Here is a 20,000-nt window from a genome sequence, read left to right on the forward strand (position 1 = left end):
GGACAAAAGACGGCAGGAGAGAGAGAGAGAGGGAGAGAGAGAAATACAGATAAAGTCAAATGACGATCACGGCCCGTAATGACTCCGCTGAGCCTTTGAACATAGCGAGCTCTCTTCAAACGACTCAGTCCTCTTTGTGAAGTGGGCGCTTTTCCAGCACAAAAAAACCACAACAAAAAAACCTCTTCAAGTAAGCTCCCGTATATGTTCATTGAAAGATCTGCAAGCATCTGAAAATATTCTACAGCAAAGTGTATAAATAAGTGTAGACAATACAACAAAATTCAAATCATCGTTCAAAACATCATTAAAAACCACTCCGACCCGCGGAGGCATGGACTCCACAAGACCTCTGAAGGTGTCCTGTGGTGTCTGGCACCAAGACGTTAGCAGCAGATCCTTTAAGTCCTGGAAGTTGTGGGGTGGGGCCCCCATGGATCGGGCTTGTTGTTCCGGCACATCCCACTGATGCTCGATCGGATCGGACCTTAACCCCGGCCAACCACATGATGTAGAAGAAAACGTGACTCATCAGATCACATGCCCGCTTTCGGCGGTGAACAGGGGTCAGCATGGGCACTCTGACCGGTCTGCAACTACAAAGCCCCATACACAGCAAGCTGTGATGCACTGTGTGTTCTGACACCTTTCTATCATAGCAGCATTAACATTTTCAGAAATTTGTGCTGCAGCAGCTCTACTGTGGGATCGGACCAGACGGGTTAAACTTCACTCACCACCCGCATCAATTCGGTTCAGCGGTTGTCCTTCCTTGGACCACGATTGGTAGGTACTAACCACTGCATACCAGGAACACCCCAGAAGACCTGTCATTTTGGAGATGCTCTGACCCAGTCGTCTAGCCATCACAGTTTGGTCCTTGTCAAAGTGGCTCAGATCCTTACGCTTGACCATTTTTCCTGCTTCCAACACATCAACTTCAAGAACTGACTGTTCACTTGCTGCCTCGTATATCCCACTATTCAATATCAATATTGCTCACTAATGACCTCGGTCTTCAATTCTAACATCTTCATTCAAAATGAGAGGTGCATTTGACACCTTTGTGTTGCTGGAGTTTTTCTACAGTTGGTGGATTTGGTTAAATTGAGACATTGAAGCCATAGAACGGAAAGAAGCCATAAAGCTTCCAGTCAAACCTTTAATCCAGACTATTTCTTCCACATCAGATTCTCCGTTCTTTTGTTTTTCTAGTTCGACACAGAGTTTCTGGATGCGACCTCCTGACCATTTTGCGTCTTCTGTTGTGAGGTTGTCTTCATGTCTGGACACGTACAGTGTTTTTGTTTTGTATTTATCTACACTGGACGTTTGTACTGCGAGCTGTTCCTTCGAGGGATAATGGAGGTCATTGATCAATTACAGTCGACTTTAAACAGAAGATTAAATGATTTTGAGACATTTGATTAAAGCAGCTTTCATTTCCCCACCGTCCTTCAAGTTAAATGAAAACACACACTGACACATATTCATACAAGCAAATAAATAAGTATGTAAGTAACTAAGCCAGTAACTAAGTGAGTAAGTAAGTAAGTAAGTAAGTAAGCAAGTAAATAAGTAAATAATCAAGTAACTAAGTGAGTAAATAAGTGAGTAAGTAAGTAAATACATAAGTAAGTAGGTTACTAAGTGAGTTAGTCAATATGTAAGTAAGAAACTAAGTGAGAAAATAAATAAGAAAGTAAGTAACTAAGTGCGTAAGTAAATAAGTCAGTAACTAAGTGAGTAAATAAGTAAGCAAGTATGTAAGAAACTAAGTGAGCAAGTAAATGAGTAAGTAACTAAGTGACTAAATAAGTGATTATGTAAATAAGTAAGTAACTAAGTAACTAAGTGAGTAAATAAGTAAGAAAGTAAGGAATTCACTGCGTGAGTAAGTAAGTAAGCAAGTAAATAAGTGAGTAAGTAACTAAGTGAGTAAGTAAGTAGGTAAGTAACTAAGTTAGTAAGTAGGTAAGTAAGTAAGTAAGTAAGTGAGCAACTAATTGAGTAAGTAAGTAAGCAACTAAATTAGTAAGTAAGTATGTAAATAACTAAATAAATGAGTAAGTACGTAAGTAAGTAAGTAAGTAAGTAACTAAAGCTGCTTTCACACATTGACTGCAACCCTGATCTTATCTAGAAGTCTCATCATGGACATTAAACAGACTTTAACTAGCCAGCACCCTCGTACAAAGTCTGTGTAATGTCCGATTGAGCCCATGTGTGAATAGAGCAGGTCATTGTCCGGAGAACAGCGAGCGCGTGCTATTTTTAGCAAGCGGTTTAAATAAGCATGGCGTCTGAAATTCAAGTCCGAGCGTTCGATGCGCATCCCGCGTTCTCCCGGCCGGTGATTCGGGGGGGCTGTCCCTTGACTGCGGGGCCCCGGCCGAGCGGGGAAGGAGCCGTGTTTGCTGAACGCTGAACCCTTCCCCGCAGCGCGTCTCCCGGCGCAAACACGGCGTTTCACAACGCTCGCACACGTCCGACGGGAGACTCGATAACCAGTGTCAACAGTGCGATGTGCGCTGGGGTGGGGCTGCGTTTCATGTTTAATGTTTGATTGATGACAAGAGGCTGTGTGCGCAGGGAGTGAGCAAACTAGATTTGCTTCTTTTGTCCTGGAATGAATTTAAAAAAATATAGCACACACACCCCTACACACACACACACACGCACGCACACACACACACACACAAAAACAAACATGCTTCGACAAGAGTATGCAAATGTGCACATTTCTCCTTCTTCTATCGGTCTCCTTTCTTCCTAAGTATCTTTTTTCATCTATCGCCTTTGTTTCTCTGTAAACACACACACACACACACACACACACACACACACACACACACACACACACACACACACACACACACACACACACACACACACACACACACACACACACACACACACACACACAGTGAAGCAGTGACCTACAGTACCTGATGACGTCATGTTGTCCCAGTCTGAACGGAACGCAGACAGCCGACCCAGAGAGGAGATGAAGAGGAGGACGAGGAGGAGGAGGAGGGGGGTGGAGATGGAGGAGTACGACATGATGCTAGAATGAGAGCGAGAGAGAGGGAGAGAGCGGGGGAGAGAGGGCGACAAATTAAAATAAATATCAAAATCAGAAGTAAGTATACAGTATGTGGTACTTGCCTTTCCAAAATACATTAAATCTGAACACAAGAACCTACCTACAGGACAGGCAATTCTTTGTGTCCATTGGAGATTTTGTGTCGAACAAACCGGATATTATAAGTGGAGTGCCCCAAGGTTCGATTCTGGGCCCATTATTGTTTAACCTCTATATTATGCTCCCCCTTGCACATAATATAAAGGAACACAAAATAAATTACAATAATTATGCAGATTATTCACAACTGTACATATCCCTATCTCCTGATGACATACACTGCCTCACTCAGTGCATTAATGATATTAATGTATGGATGGCACAGAACTTTTTACAACTTAACAAAGATAAAACAGAAATACTCATCTTTGGTGCAAAGGCTCAGAGACAGAAAACCGCTCCAGAGAGCAAGAATGAAGCCTGGATGATCTGGGTGTAATCATAGACGGCGATCTATTTTTTAAGAGCCATTTCAATCACATCACAAAATCAGCTTTGAACCATCAAAAAAATATTCCAAAATGAAGAGGCTTCCTGTCAAAAGCAGATTCTGAAAAAGGTTTGAACACATTACACCTGTTCTGAGATCTCTACATTGGCTCCCTGTTAAAACTAGGATTGATTTGAAGATTCTGCTACTTGTATATAAAGCTCTAAATGGCCTTGCACCTCAGTTTATAAAATAAAAGCTCATTACACACGAACCAGCAAGAAGTGTCAGGGTTAGGGTTAGGGTTAGAAGTGTGCAGGATAGTCTTTTAACCATCCCTCCTACCAACTCTAAAGCAGGGGAGGCTTCCTTCTGTATCTATGCCCCAAGTAGATGGAACAACCTGCCTGAGGACCCGAGAGAGCCCCCCCACACTGAACACTTTTAAAAGCGGGTTAAAAACATTGCTGTTCACTACAGTCTATGACTCAGTTCGGTGTGTGTATGTGTGTGTGTGTGTGTGTGTGTGTGTGTGTGTGTGTGTGTGTGTGTGTGTGTGTGTGTGTGTTCTGTATGCTGTGAGATCTGTTTATTCTGCACTGACTGTTCTCATGGTTGCGCAGACATTTTATATATTTTCTTTGATTGTATTTCTCTGTAAAGTGCATTGTGGTATGAAATGCGCTTTATAAATAAAGTGTGAATTGACTTGAAAATGCAATCATTACAAAATAAATAATAATAATAATAAATGGCCGACTCTTTGCGCGCTCGTTCACTGGAAGTCCTCCTTCGCTCACCGTGCATTAAACCAACCGAATCGAAATCGAACGACTCATTTTGCTGAGTGACTCTTTAAACAACAGAGTCTCAAAAAAGGAGTTGAACATTTGCACTAGGAACGACCAGAGCAGACGCTCCGCGGTAGTGCCAGCGATAGAGACGCAGTCTGCGCAGTTTTGGAATATTGTCGGGTGACAGGATAAATCATTCATCTAACGTTCTTCGTTTATCTTGAACTACCCCGGGCGACCATTATCTTTCTTTCTTTCGGTCGTTTTTGAGCGTCACCTACGCAACTACGTCACATTACGTTGGGTTCAGCTTTGAGTATCGGAGCATTTATACGAGTAGAGTACATGAGCACACTATCGGGCGTGTAAGTTTGACCGGCACTTCCAACCGGCCTATTCGGGGCACCGGGCTGATCGATCGGGGGGATCTCACGTTTTATACGTCAACATTTTTGTGCTTGATTATTACTCCCCCGCTTCCCGTTTGACCTCAGCATGCAGCGTTAGGTCTCGGTGGATAATAAACTACCGCTGCGCCGCGTCTCAGTGGATGTTGAGTGAGTGAGAGCAGGAGGGGTTAGAGAGCCACAAGCTCAAGGTCATAGCATCTGGTCGTATCTGAGGGATGTAGTTTAAATACGGAATAAATTAACGGTATTGTTTGTCTTTATTTATTTACGTCATTAAATGTGTATATATATATATATATATACACACATATTTATATACATATATATATATATATATTTTTTTGCGTAGTTTCAGCTGGCATTTTGTACCTGTGTGACTTGACCAAGAATTGCATGATTGGTGCACAAAATGCGTGCGGGTTGGCAGCTCTGCATCAACTTTAAGAAGTGACTGTTCGCTTGCTGCCTAAAATATCGCAGCCCTTGACAGGTGCCATTGGAACCAGAGGATCAATGTTATTCACTTCACCTGTCAGTGGATTTAACGTTGTGGCTGATCCGTGTAGATCAGATCTTTCTGTTGTTTACTTTCAGCAGGCAGACCTTACCTGAGCATAATTAATAATCCGCGCCATGGCAGCATTGAATAATTGTCTTTGTGTGATGTTGTTTGTTAGATAACGTGTGTGTGCGTGTATGTGTGTGTGTGTGTGTGTGTGTGTGTGTGTGTATTATTGTGTGTGAATTATCGTGTTTATTATTGTGTGTCTGCTAATCTTGACAGATCAAAAAAAATGATTCTGTTGCACGTGTTTGATTTATTGCTTTGGGGAGTTAACGGGCAGGAAAATAACAAAAAAACAAGTAAGAGTGCAAGTAAAAGCATAATGCCGCAAACAGGTTCTGGCAGGTTTTCATCTTGGAGGTAAACGAAATGTAAAGCGCCAGGGGGGTGTTCGGAGTTTGGAGCTGGGACCCAGGGCCATTTCTACAACTTATGCACAAAGAAAATGTCAAATTCCACTTATTTGAAGGTTTAAACCTTATTTAAAAAACCTAAGTTGATCCACACAATGCTTATACACACTATTGATACCTGTTACCGATTTATAAATGCTTTATTGTATTAGACTGACTTAGTCGGGGTTATTATTAATATGACTGAGCTCTTCAAATTGAGGACTTTTACACGTTTACACGACTTTATTCTCATATATAACTTTCACAGATGCCTGGATAACATATATCTGCATCAAATAACTTTTATAGAAAAGCAGCATCAAAACATAACGTCAGACACTGTCTTCACAACCGCCTCTGCTTCGACGATCCGGCGGTTTGTCGTAATTCCCTGAACCATCCTGACAAGAGCCGACCTGTAGCTCTACTCCCCGAAAGCTTCTCGGCACAACCTCATTTGACACCATTTCATTGAAGGACCTCAAATATTCACTCTGTACTCTGTGGGTGCTGCAGGAGGAACAGACTTGAAAACCCCCCAGGGTGTATTTTAATAGGGGGCACTATTGTGATAAACTCACTTTTCAGTGCTCACATTTGGGTCTCTGATGGGTCCACTAACACACAAACTGTGAAAGAGGACAACCCAGTCCGTCTTTTGTGGGGTCCCTATTTCATCGTCCAGCGAGCCGGTCAGATTTGCGATCCCTTCGTACGTCACACGGTGGTGCCTCAGTCGAATTAGAACGGGCCCCCATCCGAGTTACTCCACCCACGGCAGGAGAAATAATGCGGGAAGAACTGCGCTGTTGGCTTCGCGGACCAGAAGAAAGAAGGAATTCATATCAACCGTCCGGGGCAAAACTGCAGACGCTTGTTTCTTTCTAAGATAAATACATTTTAAAAAGGTGCTGTAGGTTGTTAGGCACAGAACAAACGGAACAAACTTTTAAATTAGACCTTGTAGATCTAATATGAATGAAGGTTCAGGTCAGCTGATGCATTGCTTATTTCTCGCCTCAAATTTATCCAGAAACAGATTTTGGTGGACCGCCGAGCTGACGGGCTCACACAACTGGGGCAAACAGTTCCGGACCGGGCCTGGGGAGCAGCAGCATTTTCATTTAAAGCGACGCACAAACTGAAACGGAGCGCCAGGAACAAGAGGGGTTTTGAGGCATGTTAGAGGGCTCAAGTGCGTAATCTGAGTGGTATTTTCAGCAAAACACTCCAGAGGCATGTTTTGGGGACATGACAGACCTGTATTAACCTGTTGAAATGGAGCATAATAGATCCCCTTTAAGGTAAAAACCCAATACATTTTATTTCCCATATAAAAGACAATAAAAATAATTTACGTGAAAATACAATATATATACAAAACAATATTGTATTTTACATATCAACTATAAAAACAAGACTGATATGTTAGTGTATGGTCACTCATTTTACTCAAAAAATCATATTCATTTATAAAAAAAAAATGACATGACTTACTGTAATTCATAGTATCCAATAATAAGCAACCTCCTCAAAACTGCAGTCGCTATGTTTTAGAAGCAACCTCCCCCTGTTCAAGTGTTTGAGCTTAAAAAAAAAAAGAGTAAACATTATTATCTGTCTGTGCACAAAAGAACAAGCTCAATACGCATGAGCGAAACTCCCAATCGTTGAACAAAGCAAAGCGGAGGCAGTTGCGTCACCCCGCCCAGACCTCCATCTATAATTAAAATAAAGACTTTGCTCGCTATATGGTCCACCATATAGTATAGTGACAAAACAGCGACAAAAACCCAGCAGTTCACCAAGTCAGTGCCAGCTCCAGCAGTGGAGTCCAGACTCTAAATTTAGGACCGGGCTCCCGGCTTCTATTTACAGCCGAGGCTCCACTCCCAACGACCTGGAACCTGGAGAACATTATTCTGAGGGCAAAGTAGACCGCCAGTACTCGTTCCGAGAATCCAAAGATTTCAGTGTTGACTTCTGGAAACATCAATACGACACAACAGTATTGTGTATTTTGGAAAAGGATGGGGGGGGGGGTCAGGCCTTGCCAATGGGATCCCAAATCTCCCAAATTCAGGAGATGTTGACTGAATTACTCATATGCCCCAAGCAAGAAAAGTCCCCTTTAGGTGTCACCATCTATCTGAAACGTTTTGGTTTATTTTAAAGTGGTAATCCATAAAATTATCTGTTTCTGGTGGATGACACTGCAAGTCCCAGGATTCAAAATCACCGTTTTCCCCTCTCACTTCCTGCGCGTGGCGGACCCCGCCACCAACGCAGTAGTAATCCTTTAAAAGGACAAGGCCTACTTTCCTTCAAGGCATTTACTGAGCTCAAAATTTCTTGCAGCATTTTCCTATGATGCTGCGAAACTATAGAATAAAACTTGTCATATGACAAGGACTGCGGTGGCACGGTGGCACGGCGCAGTGCATTGCACTGCTGCCTCACAGCAAGAAGGTCCTGGGTTCGATTCCCGCCTGGGGCGCTGTTGGCACCGTGCTCCGGCGGGTTATCTTCCAAAAAAACAGGAGCCTTTCTGTGTGGAGTTTGCATGTTCTCCCCGTGCTCACATGGGGTTTCCTCCACCTCACGTCAGTAAGGACCCCCCACCAAAAACATGCACCCATCATCGTCTGACCAGCGATGGACACTTATCACCTGGTCCCCGGGCGCGTCCACGTATGCTGCCCACTGCTCCTGGCTGTGCCCCCGGAGGAAGGACAAGCCAGGATGGGTTAAAAGCAGAGGAGCCATTTCACCGGCCACCATCAAGCATGTGCGTGTGTGTGTGTGCAAGCATGTGTTGTGGAGTGTCGTGTGACAAATAAAGACTGTTACTGTTTCTGTTTCTGTTACTGCGCCATCGAACATAAAAATATGACAATATACCTCATCATGTGTGTGTGTGCATGCCTGTGCATTGTTTACATTGTGTGTGTCCACCGGCCATATGGCTCGTGGACATACACAATGTAAACAATGCTTGGTTATAGAAACAGTCTGGTCAGAGGCAAACTTGTTGGCTCCGGCAGGAAAGCCGCTCCTGCTCCGTCCTCGAGGTTTTTCCCTGCTTCGCTCTCTTCTCGCGCACACGTCACAACCCTCGCCGGGCCTCCTACCCCCGGGCTCCGGCAGATCGTCAAGTTGCGATTTAAAGAACGCCGAGGCATTGTTATTCCTCGCTCGTTATGGTGTGAATTCAACAACTCCCTCCGATGGCGACTACTAGCCTCTCTCTCTCTCTCTCTCTCTCTCTCTCTCTCTCTCTACATTGTCTTCCCTTCCAAATCCAAACATTCTTAAATCAGCGGAGAAGCGCTGTCACTAGGATAAGCGAGGGCCAGCCGCCCCTTCATTCCCACGTGTGGCCTCACGTTAATCCCCAGATCACATCAGCCTCCACTCCTTCTCCAACCCCACCCCCCACCCCCCCGCCATTCGTGTGGCTCTGAAAAAGCTCTGGCGTGGCCCGTGCCTCCGCTGTCTTCTGCACATTTTCCTCTCTGCTCCTCTCCCTCCATCGGCCAATTAGAGGCCCTCGCACGGGCAGGAAGGCCGCCTGCACCAATCGGGGAGGAGGGTGGTTCGGCCCCGGCCCCCTGGGGTCCCTTGGTAAACATTTATGTCCTCTGTGGTCAGCCCTCCTCCCTCCCTCCACCGCTACCTCTGGCCTAAAGCTCTCACTCTCTCTCTTCCTCTAACACACACACACCCACACACACACACACACACACACACACGCGTGAGCGCGCATGCACACGCACACACACACAGACTACTTTGCAATGGGGCAATAAGAGTGCAAGCTTGTAAACACACACACACCACCATCGCCAACACCATACCTCCCCGACGCTCCCCCCCTTTGGCAGAGCGGATCTGTTAATAATCAGTTTATGAAGGGAGCGATGGAGGGCGGAGGGTGAGTGGGGCTGGGGGGCAGGGTTGGGGAGGAGGTCAGGAACAAATGGGGTGATGGGATAAAGATGGTGAAGAGAAAGGAATAGAAAGGCTAGGGGGTGAGAGGTCACTCCATATCTCAGCATGAGTCCCTGACATGGCCTCCCCAGGCAAGCAGGGAATCATTACGCATATTTGTACACACACACACACACACACACACACACACACGGACACACACACACAAACATCCACACACACACGCGCACGCGCGCGCACACACACACACACACACACACACACACAAATAAGAGTGTTGTGGCAAGGAGAGGTTGTGGCTTTGTCCCATCTGCGGGAAAGTATGACATTCTATATCTGTACCACATCTACCTTCACTCCCTTGCAGACAGCTAAATGTTCCTCTTAGAATTAACCAATTTACTTGTCTCTGTCAGAAGCCGAGGCGGTGATGGATCCAATTTGTAACGACGCCCGAGGAGAGAGGGGTCCTTTGAAAATACGCACATGTGCTGCTTCATTTAAGGGAGTCGATGCTCAGCACCAAGAGAAAAATCACATAATGCGTTGATTTGAACTGATGCTAAAAGTGAATGTTCAAGATTTAAGATTCAAGAGGTTTATTTGTCACATACATATACATACTTTCATACATATATGCAGTGAAATGTAATAACAGGATAATCAGCGAGAGCGCTTCCAACGCTAAAATACTGACCGAGCAAGTTTAGAGGTGTAATTAATGCATATTCTGCTATCACAAATGATTGCTTTGTAATTATCTTTCAAAAGGCTTAAGGCTAAAACCATGCTGTCTTTCTAAGTTTCCGTTCTGTTTCTGTTTTCCAGTTTTCTAAAAAAAAACTGTTTTGTATGACAACGCGCCCATTTATTTGCGATCCATGCTGCTTACATCCATATTACGAGCTGCAGATTTCAATCTGTCAAAATGAGTTCAATTTTTAGAAAGCCAGACTCTCTTTATTTTATTTTTTCCTTTTTTTTGAATGAAGTGCCATTCGACGTAGAGAATGACTCTTCCGCCCTCGCCGCATGCAGCCGTACGTGGCTACACCGCGAGGTAAACACTCTTCCAATAAGTACAGCTCACTTTTGGTATCTTTAATGAAAGCGGTGTTAAACTGTGGGACAGTAGAGGAGCGCGCAGATGAAGGTCTCAGTCCCTATGCAGACGTAAATGACCTGTTAATACGTTGCCATGGCGCCTACACCGCGCGCCTACACCAGCAACATGCAATGACGAGGCGGATGGACGAGACGTGAGCCTGGGTCTGTGTTCTGAGGCCACGCTATCGTCACCATGATGTCACAAAACGGACATCCCCACCTGGGCGCGGAGCAATGACGCAAAATAATGGTGAGAAATGACGCGGGATTTAGTAAAGACGTAGGTAAAGATGTGTAAAGATAGCGTTTTGCGCCAATTCTTCCTGAGATTCATTCATGAGAGCCAGGATTCATTAAAACACCAAATGATAAAAATTACATCAAATACCCATTTGAATGCGACACAGCTGCGAAAGTAAAGAGCGCTCTTTGCGAGCAGAATTGCGATCATTTGTCGCGCGGAAACGGGGGTCGTCGCGTACGTGCGCCAAATTGCCCGTGCAAAATGGGCCCTTCAGGCTCAGAGAAAAACACCCAAGGGGGACAAATTGACAGAAAAACAAAGACGTAAATAGATGGAAATAGAAAAGAGAACATACACGGGCGGTAGGAGCTGATATATTTCGGCCTCCAAATTGCATACTCGTCCATTATTCTTCCCCTCTCCATATTCTCACATGCCTCTACGCCTGACAGGGTTATGAGGAGTGTGCACTGTGGATACAAGGCGGCCGCGGTCCGCGTGGATGTGGGGTCAGTCCTACGTCATGGAGGAGCAAGAGAAGGGGGGGGGCGAAGGGGAAGAGGTAAGAGAAAAAGAGGGGAGAGGGGGGTTGTGGAATTCGGCAGTAACCCGTCAACACAGGAAGAAAAAAAGAAGCGCCTGCTTTCCTGCTTTCCACAGAACCCTTCGGGGGGGGGTGGGGGGGGGGGGGGCGAGAAAAAGCCCCTATCAGCCTCAAACCTCAACGACTTGTACTGTAATTGGATTTTTATATCCGTTGTTAAAACCGCCGCCGCCAAAATCATTCCGCCGACGGAACCGGACGCAATGAGGCGGAAAATTGGCGATTTACCGTGGTCGGAGAGGGAGAGACGGAAATATATGCAGCCCGAGCGGGACGCTGAGCGCGCGGCGCGATGGAGCAACACTTTGGGGCCGTTCCCCGTTCGGCCGCACGTCTCAAGCGGCGCGTGTGCAGAGGTCCCGAGGGGGGCGGGGGGTGGGGGCGGGGTCGAAGGTCAAGACTCCATCGTCGGCATTTCGGGTCGTTGTCCTGCCTGTCGACCTCCTTCCCGGTTTAGGGTTTGTGTTTTTTTTGTTTTCCGGCAGAGGGGGAGCCGCTTTCTATCCGGGATCGCGTTCTCGTTTTGTGCGCAGCTCCTCCTCCTCCTCCTCCTCCTCCCCCCGCCGGTCCCCCGTCGCCAAAGAGCGACTTCGACCCGCCGACGGCCCCCCCTACCCCACCACCGCCACCATGGTTGGAGCCTCGGGCCACAAAAAACTTGGCGGCGGAGTCTCGGACGGTATCCCGGCGGTATCTTCCCAGGGATGTCTTCGCCAGTTCTTATCAGGCGGGGAAGCTTTTTTTTCAGGGGGCGAGCGGGGGGCTTCTCGATTCCCCTCGGAGGAGGTCGGGGCCACGGAGGGACAACGAGCGAGAGGCCAGAACGATACGTGCAGAGGGGCAGCCTGACCCCCGGCACTTTGGCCGTAGCTTTTACATTTTTTCCACTTGTCCCCTTCCCGACCCTTCCCTTCTCTCGAGATATATCCCAGAATAGTTACGAATGTTACTCCGCCTTCTATCTACGTTCGTGACCTGATCGTCCGCCAATTTCCTGCACAATTAATTTACGGCAAATTGCTGAAACGTTCTCATTTGAGATGATGCAGTGTTTTGTAGATGAATTGGAAAACTCCTTCGATGCTATATCGTCGATTAGAATATGAGAAAGTAAGCCCCTGCATCTATTTGTGGATATTTTCCAGTTACTCGCCGGGCTCATTACCCTCGTCGAGTGAAAACCGGGTACGAACAGTCCAACCCACTTTTGAGTCGGGTAATTAATTTCAACATTTCTTTGAAACGCTCAAACATTTCGACAACAACCTGCGGCGAGTCCTTCCACGTGTGAGTGTGCAGGTTCATGGTTCAATGTTGTTCCAGTTGCACAAGGACCATGCAAACAGATGTTCTGCTCACTGCCCTGTGCAGACAGCCACACACTCAATACACACACACACACACACACACACACACACACACACACATACGCGCACGCGCACACACACACACATACGCGTACGCACACAAGCAAACACATGGACCCCCGCCACCAACAAGTGGGCACTGACCAATATCACTTTTTTCCCTGACAATGCTGTTCCTAAATCATGTGATAGCGGGTACCGATCGGTCTCAGCACCTCAACAGAGACAGACCATTCTTTTGGGGTGATTAAAACATAGCGATTGTCATAGAATCCATTTCTGCTGTTGGCCGTGGCGCTCGGTGTCAGGATCCTTTTTCATTGCCGATATTTTTTCACGCAGCAATACCGCATTTTCTGGTGTTGTGGTGGCGGCACCGACGTCTCATACAGCCGTTGGGATCAGTCTCTCCCTTCCAAAAAAACAATCCATTAGGGTAAACATGACGAGGCTAAACAGCGGAGACTTATAGACGGGCCCGCGCTGCTCAGGCGAGCTGAAAGCTGATGCACACTCAGCTGCTTTTAATAGCCCTGACATTGATGCTTGTATTTAATAACCTGTGTGTGTGTGTGTGTGTGTGTGTGTGTGTGTGTGTGTGTGTGTGTGTGTGTGTGTGTGTGTGTGTGTGTGTGTGTGTCTGTTCAGGCTCACAGGCATGTTGGCTTGGCCCTTTGACGGCTCTTATGTCTTCTACTCTTGTTTCATAAGAGGGAGTGGAAAAGTCCAGCTCAGCAGGCTGGTCCAGCTGGAGGAGACTCCGCTGGGAGGAGGTGTGTGGGACTCATGGGCGGATCCATCTAGATAATGTTCACACTATTATCGCCTGGGATTTTGTTCCTCGTAATATCACTGATTGTTGCTTTTGAAGCTGCGTCTCAGTTAAAGTAACGCAAATTTCTGAACTTCTAGATGTTTTAGTCAATGCCTAATATCCAGATTGCCCATGATTGCGTGCCTAATATTTCTTGTGCGGAAATATCTTGTGAAAGTACTTGTTCTCATCCTCAAAATATCGTCCAATAATTATTATTCAGCTATTCTGTCAAAAATATTGTTGTTTTTTTCTCCCAGCTCAATAGTAAGAGCACATACAGAATGCAGAAGAGGTTAGAAGAAAATATGAGGCTTGAGGGTGTCATTTATATTTATGTACTGTGTGTATATATATATATATATATATATATATATATATATATATATATATATATATATATATATATCCTATTTTTTTCCAATTTTCCCTATTTTTCCATTTTTTTTCTTTTTTTTCTTCCAAATATGATCTGGCTTTTATTCAAAGGTAATTGGTTGCCACAGTTCTCTTTGAGAGTTAAGAAATTATTTTGTTCTTCTTTTTTTTTTTTTTAACAAATTGGTTCTTCAAAACAAATGTTATGTTGTTTTGAGCAGTCAAAAATGCATACAAATAAATGTAATATCATCATCATCAATGATTATCATGATCAACATTCACATTCAGTCGGAAAAGAATTTGGGGCATCAAAAATCAAAAACTTGAAAACCTTGAAAACATCCTAGATGTAGATTCATTCACACACACAAATTCATATGAGGAACACACACACACACTGATAAGCAGGTAGGACACACACGCTGCGTGGGATCATATCAGGGCGGTATTTCTCCGAATCCAGCCGCTTGTCAATGGGTTTAGAACCAAACGAGGCACCTGATGTTCCCAGTGGCTGTGGAAAAACAACCGTTCTATTTATTTTTCTCACCCAGTGGTGTAAGGGCCGACGGTGCAACCAGTGGTCGCTAAGGGCCCATCCCATGATGAGCGCAGCGCAAGTGGGACAAATATCAATGCCAATATTAAAATCTAAAAAATCTTTCTATTGATATCGATATTTTAATAATAATACCAGATAGATATGGTGCTGAACATACCTTGTAATGGTGACATTGCAATTGTGTGCTTTCAGGGGTGTGCGTGTATGTTTGTGTGTGTGTGTGTGTGTGTGTGTGTGTGTGTGTGTGTATGTGTGTGTATGTGTGTGTGTGTGTGTGTGTGTGTGTGTGTCACGCACTTCCTATAGACGACATAGGCGGCTGCCTAGGATGCCATCCCAGGGGAGGCGCGGAGAGGGAGCGATCAGGGAGCAATTTGTGCCCGTCTCCTTCTCCATGCGTAATGGAGAGGGAGCGATAGGGGCGCAACTTGTGCCCCTGTCTCCCTCTCTGTGCATGATGGAGATAGAGAGAGAGATTGTGCCCCTGTCTCCCTCTCCATGCGTAATGGAGAGGGAGCGATAGGGGCGCAATTTGTGCCTGTCTCCCTCTCCATGCGTAATGGAGAGGGAGCAATCGAGGCGCAACTTGTGACCTTGTCTCCCTCTCTGTGCATGATGGAGAGAGAGAGAGAGATTGTGCCCCTGTCTCCCTCTCCATGCGTAATGGAGAGGGAGCGATCGGGGCGCAATTTGTGCCGCTGTCTCCCTCTCCATGCGTAATGGAGAGGGAGCGATAGGGGCGCAACTTGTGCCCCTGTCTCCCTCTCTGTACATAATGGAGAGGGAGCAATCGAGGCGCAACTTGTGGCCTTGTCTCCCTCTCTGTGCATGATGGAGAGAGAGAGAGATTGTGCCCCTGTCTCCCTCTCCATGCGTAATGGAGAGGGAGCGATAGGGGCGCAATTTGTGCCGCTGTCTTCCTCTCCATGCTTGATGGAGAGGGAGTGATCGTGGCGCAATTTGTGCCCCTGTCTCCCTCTCCACGCGTAGTGGAGAGGGAGCGATTGTGGCGCAATTTGTGCCCCTTTCTTCGTCTCCATGCGTAATGGAGAGGGAGCGATAGGGGCGCAATTTGTGGCCCTGTCTCCCTCTCCTTAATGGAGAGGGAGTGATAGGGGCGCAATTTGTTTTCCCTGTCTCCCTCTCCATGCGCAGTGGAGAGAGAGGGATAGGGGTGTAACTTGTGCCCCTGTCTCCCTCTCCTTGCGTGATGGAGAGGGAACGATCGTGCCGCAATTTGTGCCACTGTTTCCCTCTCCATGCGCAATGGAGAGGGAGCGATCGGCGCAATTTGCGCCCGCGATCCCCACTCGTCCGCGTCCCCGTTCCTCCAAATAAAGCAAATAAAAATATTAGGTTTTCACTTTAGATATATTTCATTTTACTCCGTTTCCTTATAGAATTAAACAAAAAATCACCATACTGTATGTAACGGAGACCCCGCACCCCAACAGAGTGCCTAGAGCGGCAAAGTTCAAGTGGGTGTGTGGGTGTGGGTGTGTGCGCAGGGAGGGGGGTCCAAAACGTTTTTGCACCAGGGCCTATTATCGTTAAGTTACACTACCAATCTCACCTCAGCACCCCGAAGACTGCTGAGCGGCTGCCGTTACGGAAGTCACCATAGTTAGTCTCACTGCAATCTCTCGGGGTTGCAGCCACTTAATAGGGACACAGGTTTGATGCAACCCATATTTAACAATGTGAGTAAAGCTGGGTACACGCTACAAGATAAAAAGGCTGATTTTGGCCTAGATTCCCCCCCGCATTGTTTTTTTACTTCCTCCGATCTGCTCGGAAGTCTGTCCAGGCGGCACTGATCGCAAATCGCAATTATTAAACATGTTAAATATTTACGATCCGATATCCTGTAGTGCAGGGGGAACCCCGAGGACGCGTTCACGCTCTGTTGACTCTAAAGTCACATTTGATCGCACAAGATTTCTGGTTTCGAGGGTCGGGACTCTGGTAATCGGGCGCAACCGCACCCGTATGAAAGTATGAAATTTGTGTGGCTTCGGCAGATTGGTTTTTGGATGAATGGAATCTGTTCGTGTGTGCTGCTATTTGGGTAAATCGTTCTCACACACAAATTTGTTCACACTATACTGTAGGAACAAAACTGTTAAACTGATCATGATATGTCGTTATGTGCGAAGTCTCTCACTTTTTCAGAATGTGTTAAGATTTGAGAAATCTTGTGGTGGGGACCAGGCTTATTTGGGTCTTGTGGGAATTGGTCTGGGAAATGGTTTGGGAATTCTTCGCTGAGTGCTACCCTCCTATGGGATTTTGTTTTCCGATGTAGTGTAGTTTTCTAATGTGACTGCACTAAGGTAGTGCAAATAGAATTACAGTCATTATCTTAAAATTATAAAAATATTGAAACATTACAATTATCAAGATGCGGTTTCGCTTTATATTTTTTATGATAATCAAACCCGAACCATCAAACCCCATCAATACAGCAGAACAAACACGTTGCATGGACACTTGAGTCAACACTGTTGTCCAAACTCTCAAACAGCTTATCGTGGCCAGAGCTTTAACCTTTTTCCTGGAGCCTAAAACGATAAACCTAGGATATGACAGCCCCCCCACCAAAAAAAAAAAAAAACAAGACATGCAGATGTAATCTGAAGTGGCTTTCCCACACTGGTGGAATCACACGTCTGCACCAAACCACAGCACACAGCAGCACCTCGTTACAACACATCGAGGGGAAAGTGTCGACTCCAGGAATCTTGTCAAGTTATGTCAACGTACAGTATAAATAGGCTCCTGCTCTGACCTATTTATTATTTGTGTGACTGTCATTGTATTACCCTCGTCATAACTCTTGTTATAGCAATGCTCATGGGCAGGGAAATTGGGGCCAGTGTGTGTAAGATTGTACGACAAAAACATGACATTTTGACATCATTTCAAAACACACTTTCCGTAGCGGACACACTTTCCTATTTTAATATATTGGCCAACTTATACTTATTATTACTTACTTATACTTACTACTTACTTATTATTGTGTTAAAACGCTTTCTTTAATCTTTGCAAGCACAGAAATTTGGGGTAAAATGTGTTTTGAGTTCATGTCAAATTCTATGTCAAATCTCTGCACCTCCATTGTTATAACTATCATTTAACGTTATTTCAATGCATTTGTTTGCTGTACACTGTGATTTTACCAATACTCCATCCCTAGTGGGTGGGGATCATTTACCTACGCTTGTGAACGAATGAACAAATGTTTAATTATTATTATTATTATTTGGAATCAGTGTGATTGAAGCCGATTAAAATCGCGGCGTGGAGCTTTAATTCCACGCACCTCACGCACACACACACACACACACACACACACACACACACACACACACACACACACACACACACACGCGGATACGGTGTGACAGTGTAATAATGTCACAGTGTTATTCAGTTAGTGTCGTTGACGTTACATTCCACTTTCGCTCCGCTTCGCAGAGGGCGAGGGAGGGGGAAAAAAGTGTTCAAATAACAACCGAGTCCGGAGGGGTGCAATCGCTCCCGATCATCCGCGGTCTAAGGAATAAAGTTTTCCGAGCTTCTCGCCGAATCGCTGCGGCGGCAACGCGACATTGAAAAGGCGCAACACACACACACACACACACGCACGCACGCACACACACACACACACACACACACACACAGACGCACACACTTACTTTGCGCGGAGTTGGATGCGGGAGAAACACGCAGCGCGCTCCTCGCAACTCGCTCGTCCGGACGCGCTGCTCCTCTGCGGTGCGCGGCGGCAGTTACCGACCGCGACCCGCTCATTTATCTGTTATTTCTCCCTGTTTCGGGGGGAGGACGAGCCGTCCCGCTGCTCAGTGGACCCTCTGGGGGAGGGGGGGTGGTGGTGGTGGTGGTGGGGGGGGGGCGGGGGTGGAGTGGACAGGCTCCTGGGGGGTGAGGAGGGGGTCGGGGGGTGGGGGGTGGGGGGGGGGGTCGGCCCGTGTTTTTCAAACTGGCGTGAAGCGCCCCGCGCTGGAAGAAATCCGCACCGCACCGCTCACAGCCCGGAGCAGAGCTGCGGCGGCGGCGGTGTGGGCGTGGAAGGTTCGGCTCCTTTTTTGAGACTCGGTCCCTGAGGAGTCGCTCAGTTGAAATAATAATAATAATAATAATAATAATAGTTATTATATAATATTAGTTATAATAATAATGATAATAAGAATAGTTATTATACAATAATAGTTATTATATAATATGAGTAGTAATAATAATAATAATAATAGTTATTATACAACAATAGTTATTTTATAATATTAGTTATAATAATAATGATAATAATAATAGTTATACAATAATAGTTATATAATAATAATAATAATAATAATAATAATTATAAGAACAACATTAATAACAATAAAACAATACTATATGATAATACATAATAATAATAATAATAATAATAATAGTTAATATACATTTAATTTAATTAATAGTTATGATATAATAACAGTAATAATACAAAATAGTTATATAGTAATAATAAGAATAATAATATAATAATAACAATAACAACAATAACAATAATCGAATTATAATAGTTGTTATTTTTATTATTATTATTATTATTATATATAGTTGTATTATAATATCAGTAATTATGATATAATAATAATAATAATAAAATAATAATAATAATAATTATAACAAAGGATTTGTTCGATTTTCCGACTCTTTCCGATTGAGGGAGGATTTCCAGTGAATGGTGACCTCACGTAATAATCCTTTCATTCCGTTTTGGGTGGATGTCCCATTCAATTGTAAGTTGTGCCGAAAGCCCTCTTCCACATTTATTTTTTTTGTTTTTATCATTTGTCATTCTCGATCAAATCCCCCCCCCCCCCTCTCTCTCTCGAAACTTTCGAGGGACCATGCTGGAAACGGAGGTACGAGGCTCCTTTGTGCCCGAGTCGCGAAGGACACGAAGGGACGACTCTGTTGAGGCATGACTCACAACTTCCGAATCACTTGAGATGTCCGTTCGCTGAGGACGGCTCGTTGACGAGTCGCGCTTCACGAGCCACATCTGTTCAATGTATTTGCGTTACGCACGTGCTCCTCAATAGGCTGTTTCCATTGTTAGTGGTGGGGTCCGCCTTTCCCGGCAAGAATTCACCCTTGGCTTGGACGACAAAACATCCCTCGCCACCTCAAGTAACCAATTTTTTTTTTCAACACGT

General features: G+C 45.3%; 1 protein-coding gene across 1 annotated transcript in view; it reads right to left on the minus strand.

Moving 5' to 3' along the window:
• The window catches only part of ghra (growth hormone receptor a), a gene marked incomplete at its 5' end in the record, with an annotated part of 28,106 nt that extends 25,043 nt beyond the window's left edge, over positions 1 to 3,063 (minus strand). Inside the window, one exon of the mRNA XM_080004188.1 lies at positions 2,949 to 3,063. Coding sequence (XP_079860314.1) covers positions 2,949 to 3,063 — 115 coding nt within the window. The remainder of the gene's footprint in view (positions 1 to 2,948) is intronic.
• Between the last annotated feature and the right edge of the window lie 16,937 nt (positions 3,064 to 20,000).

The sequence above is a fragment of the Zeus faber genome, assembly GCF_960531495.2.
Source record: "Zeus faber genome assembly, chromosome: 7".
Taxonomy (NCBI): domain Eukaryota; kingdom Metazoa; phylum Chordata; class Actinopteri; order Zeiformes; family Zeidae; genus Zeus; species Zeus faber.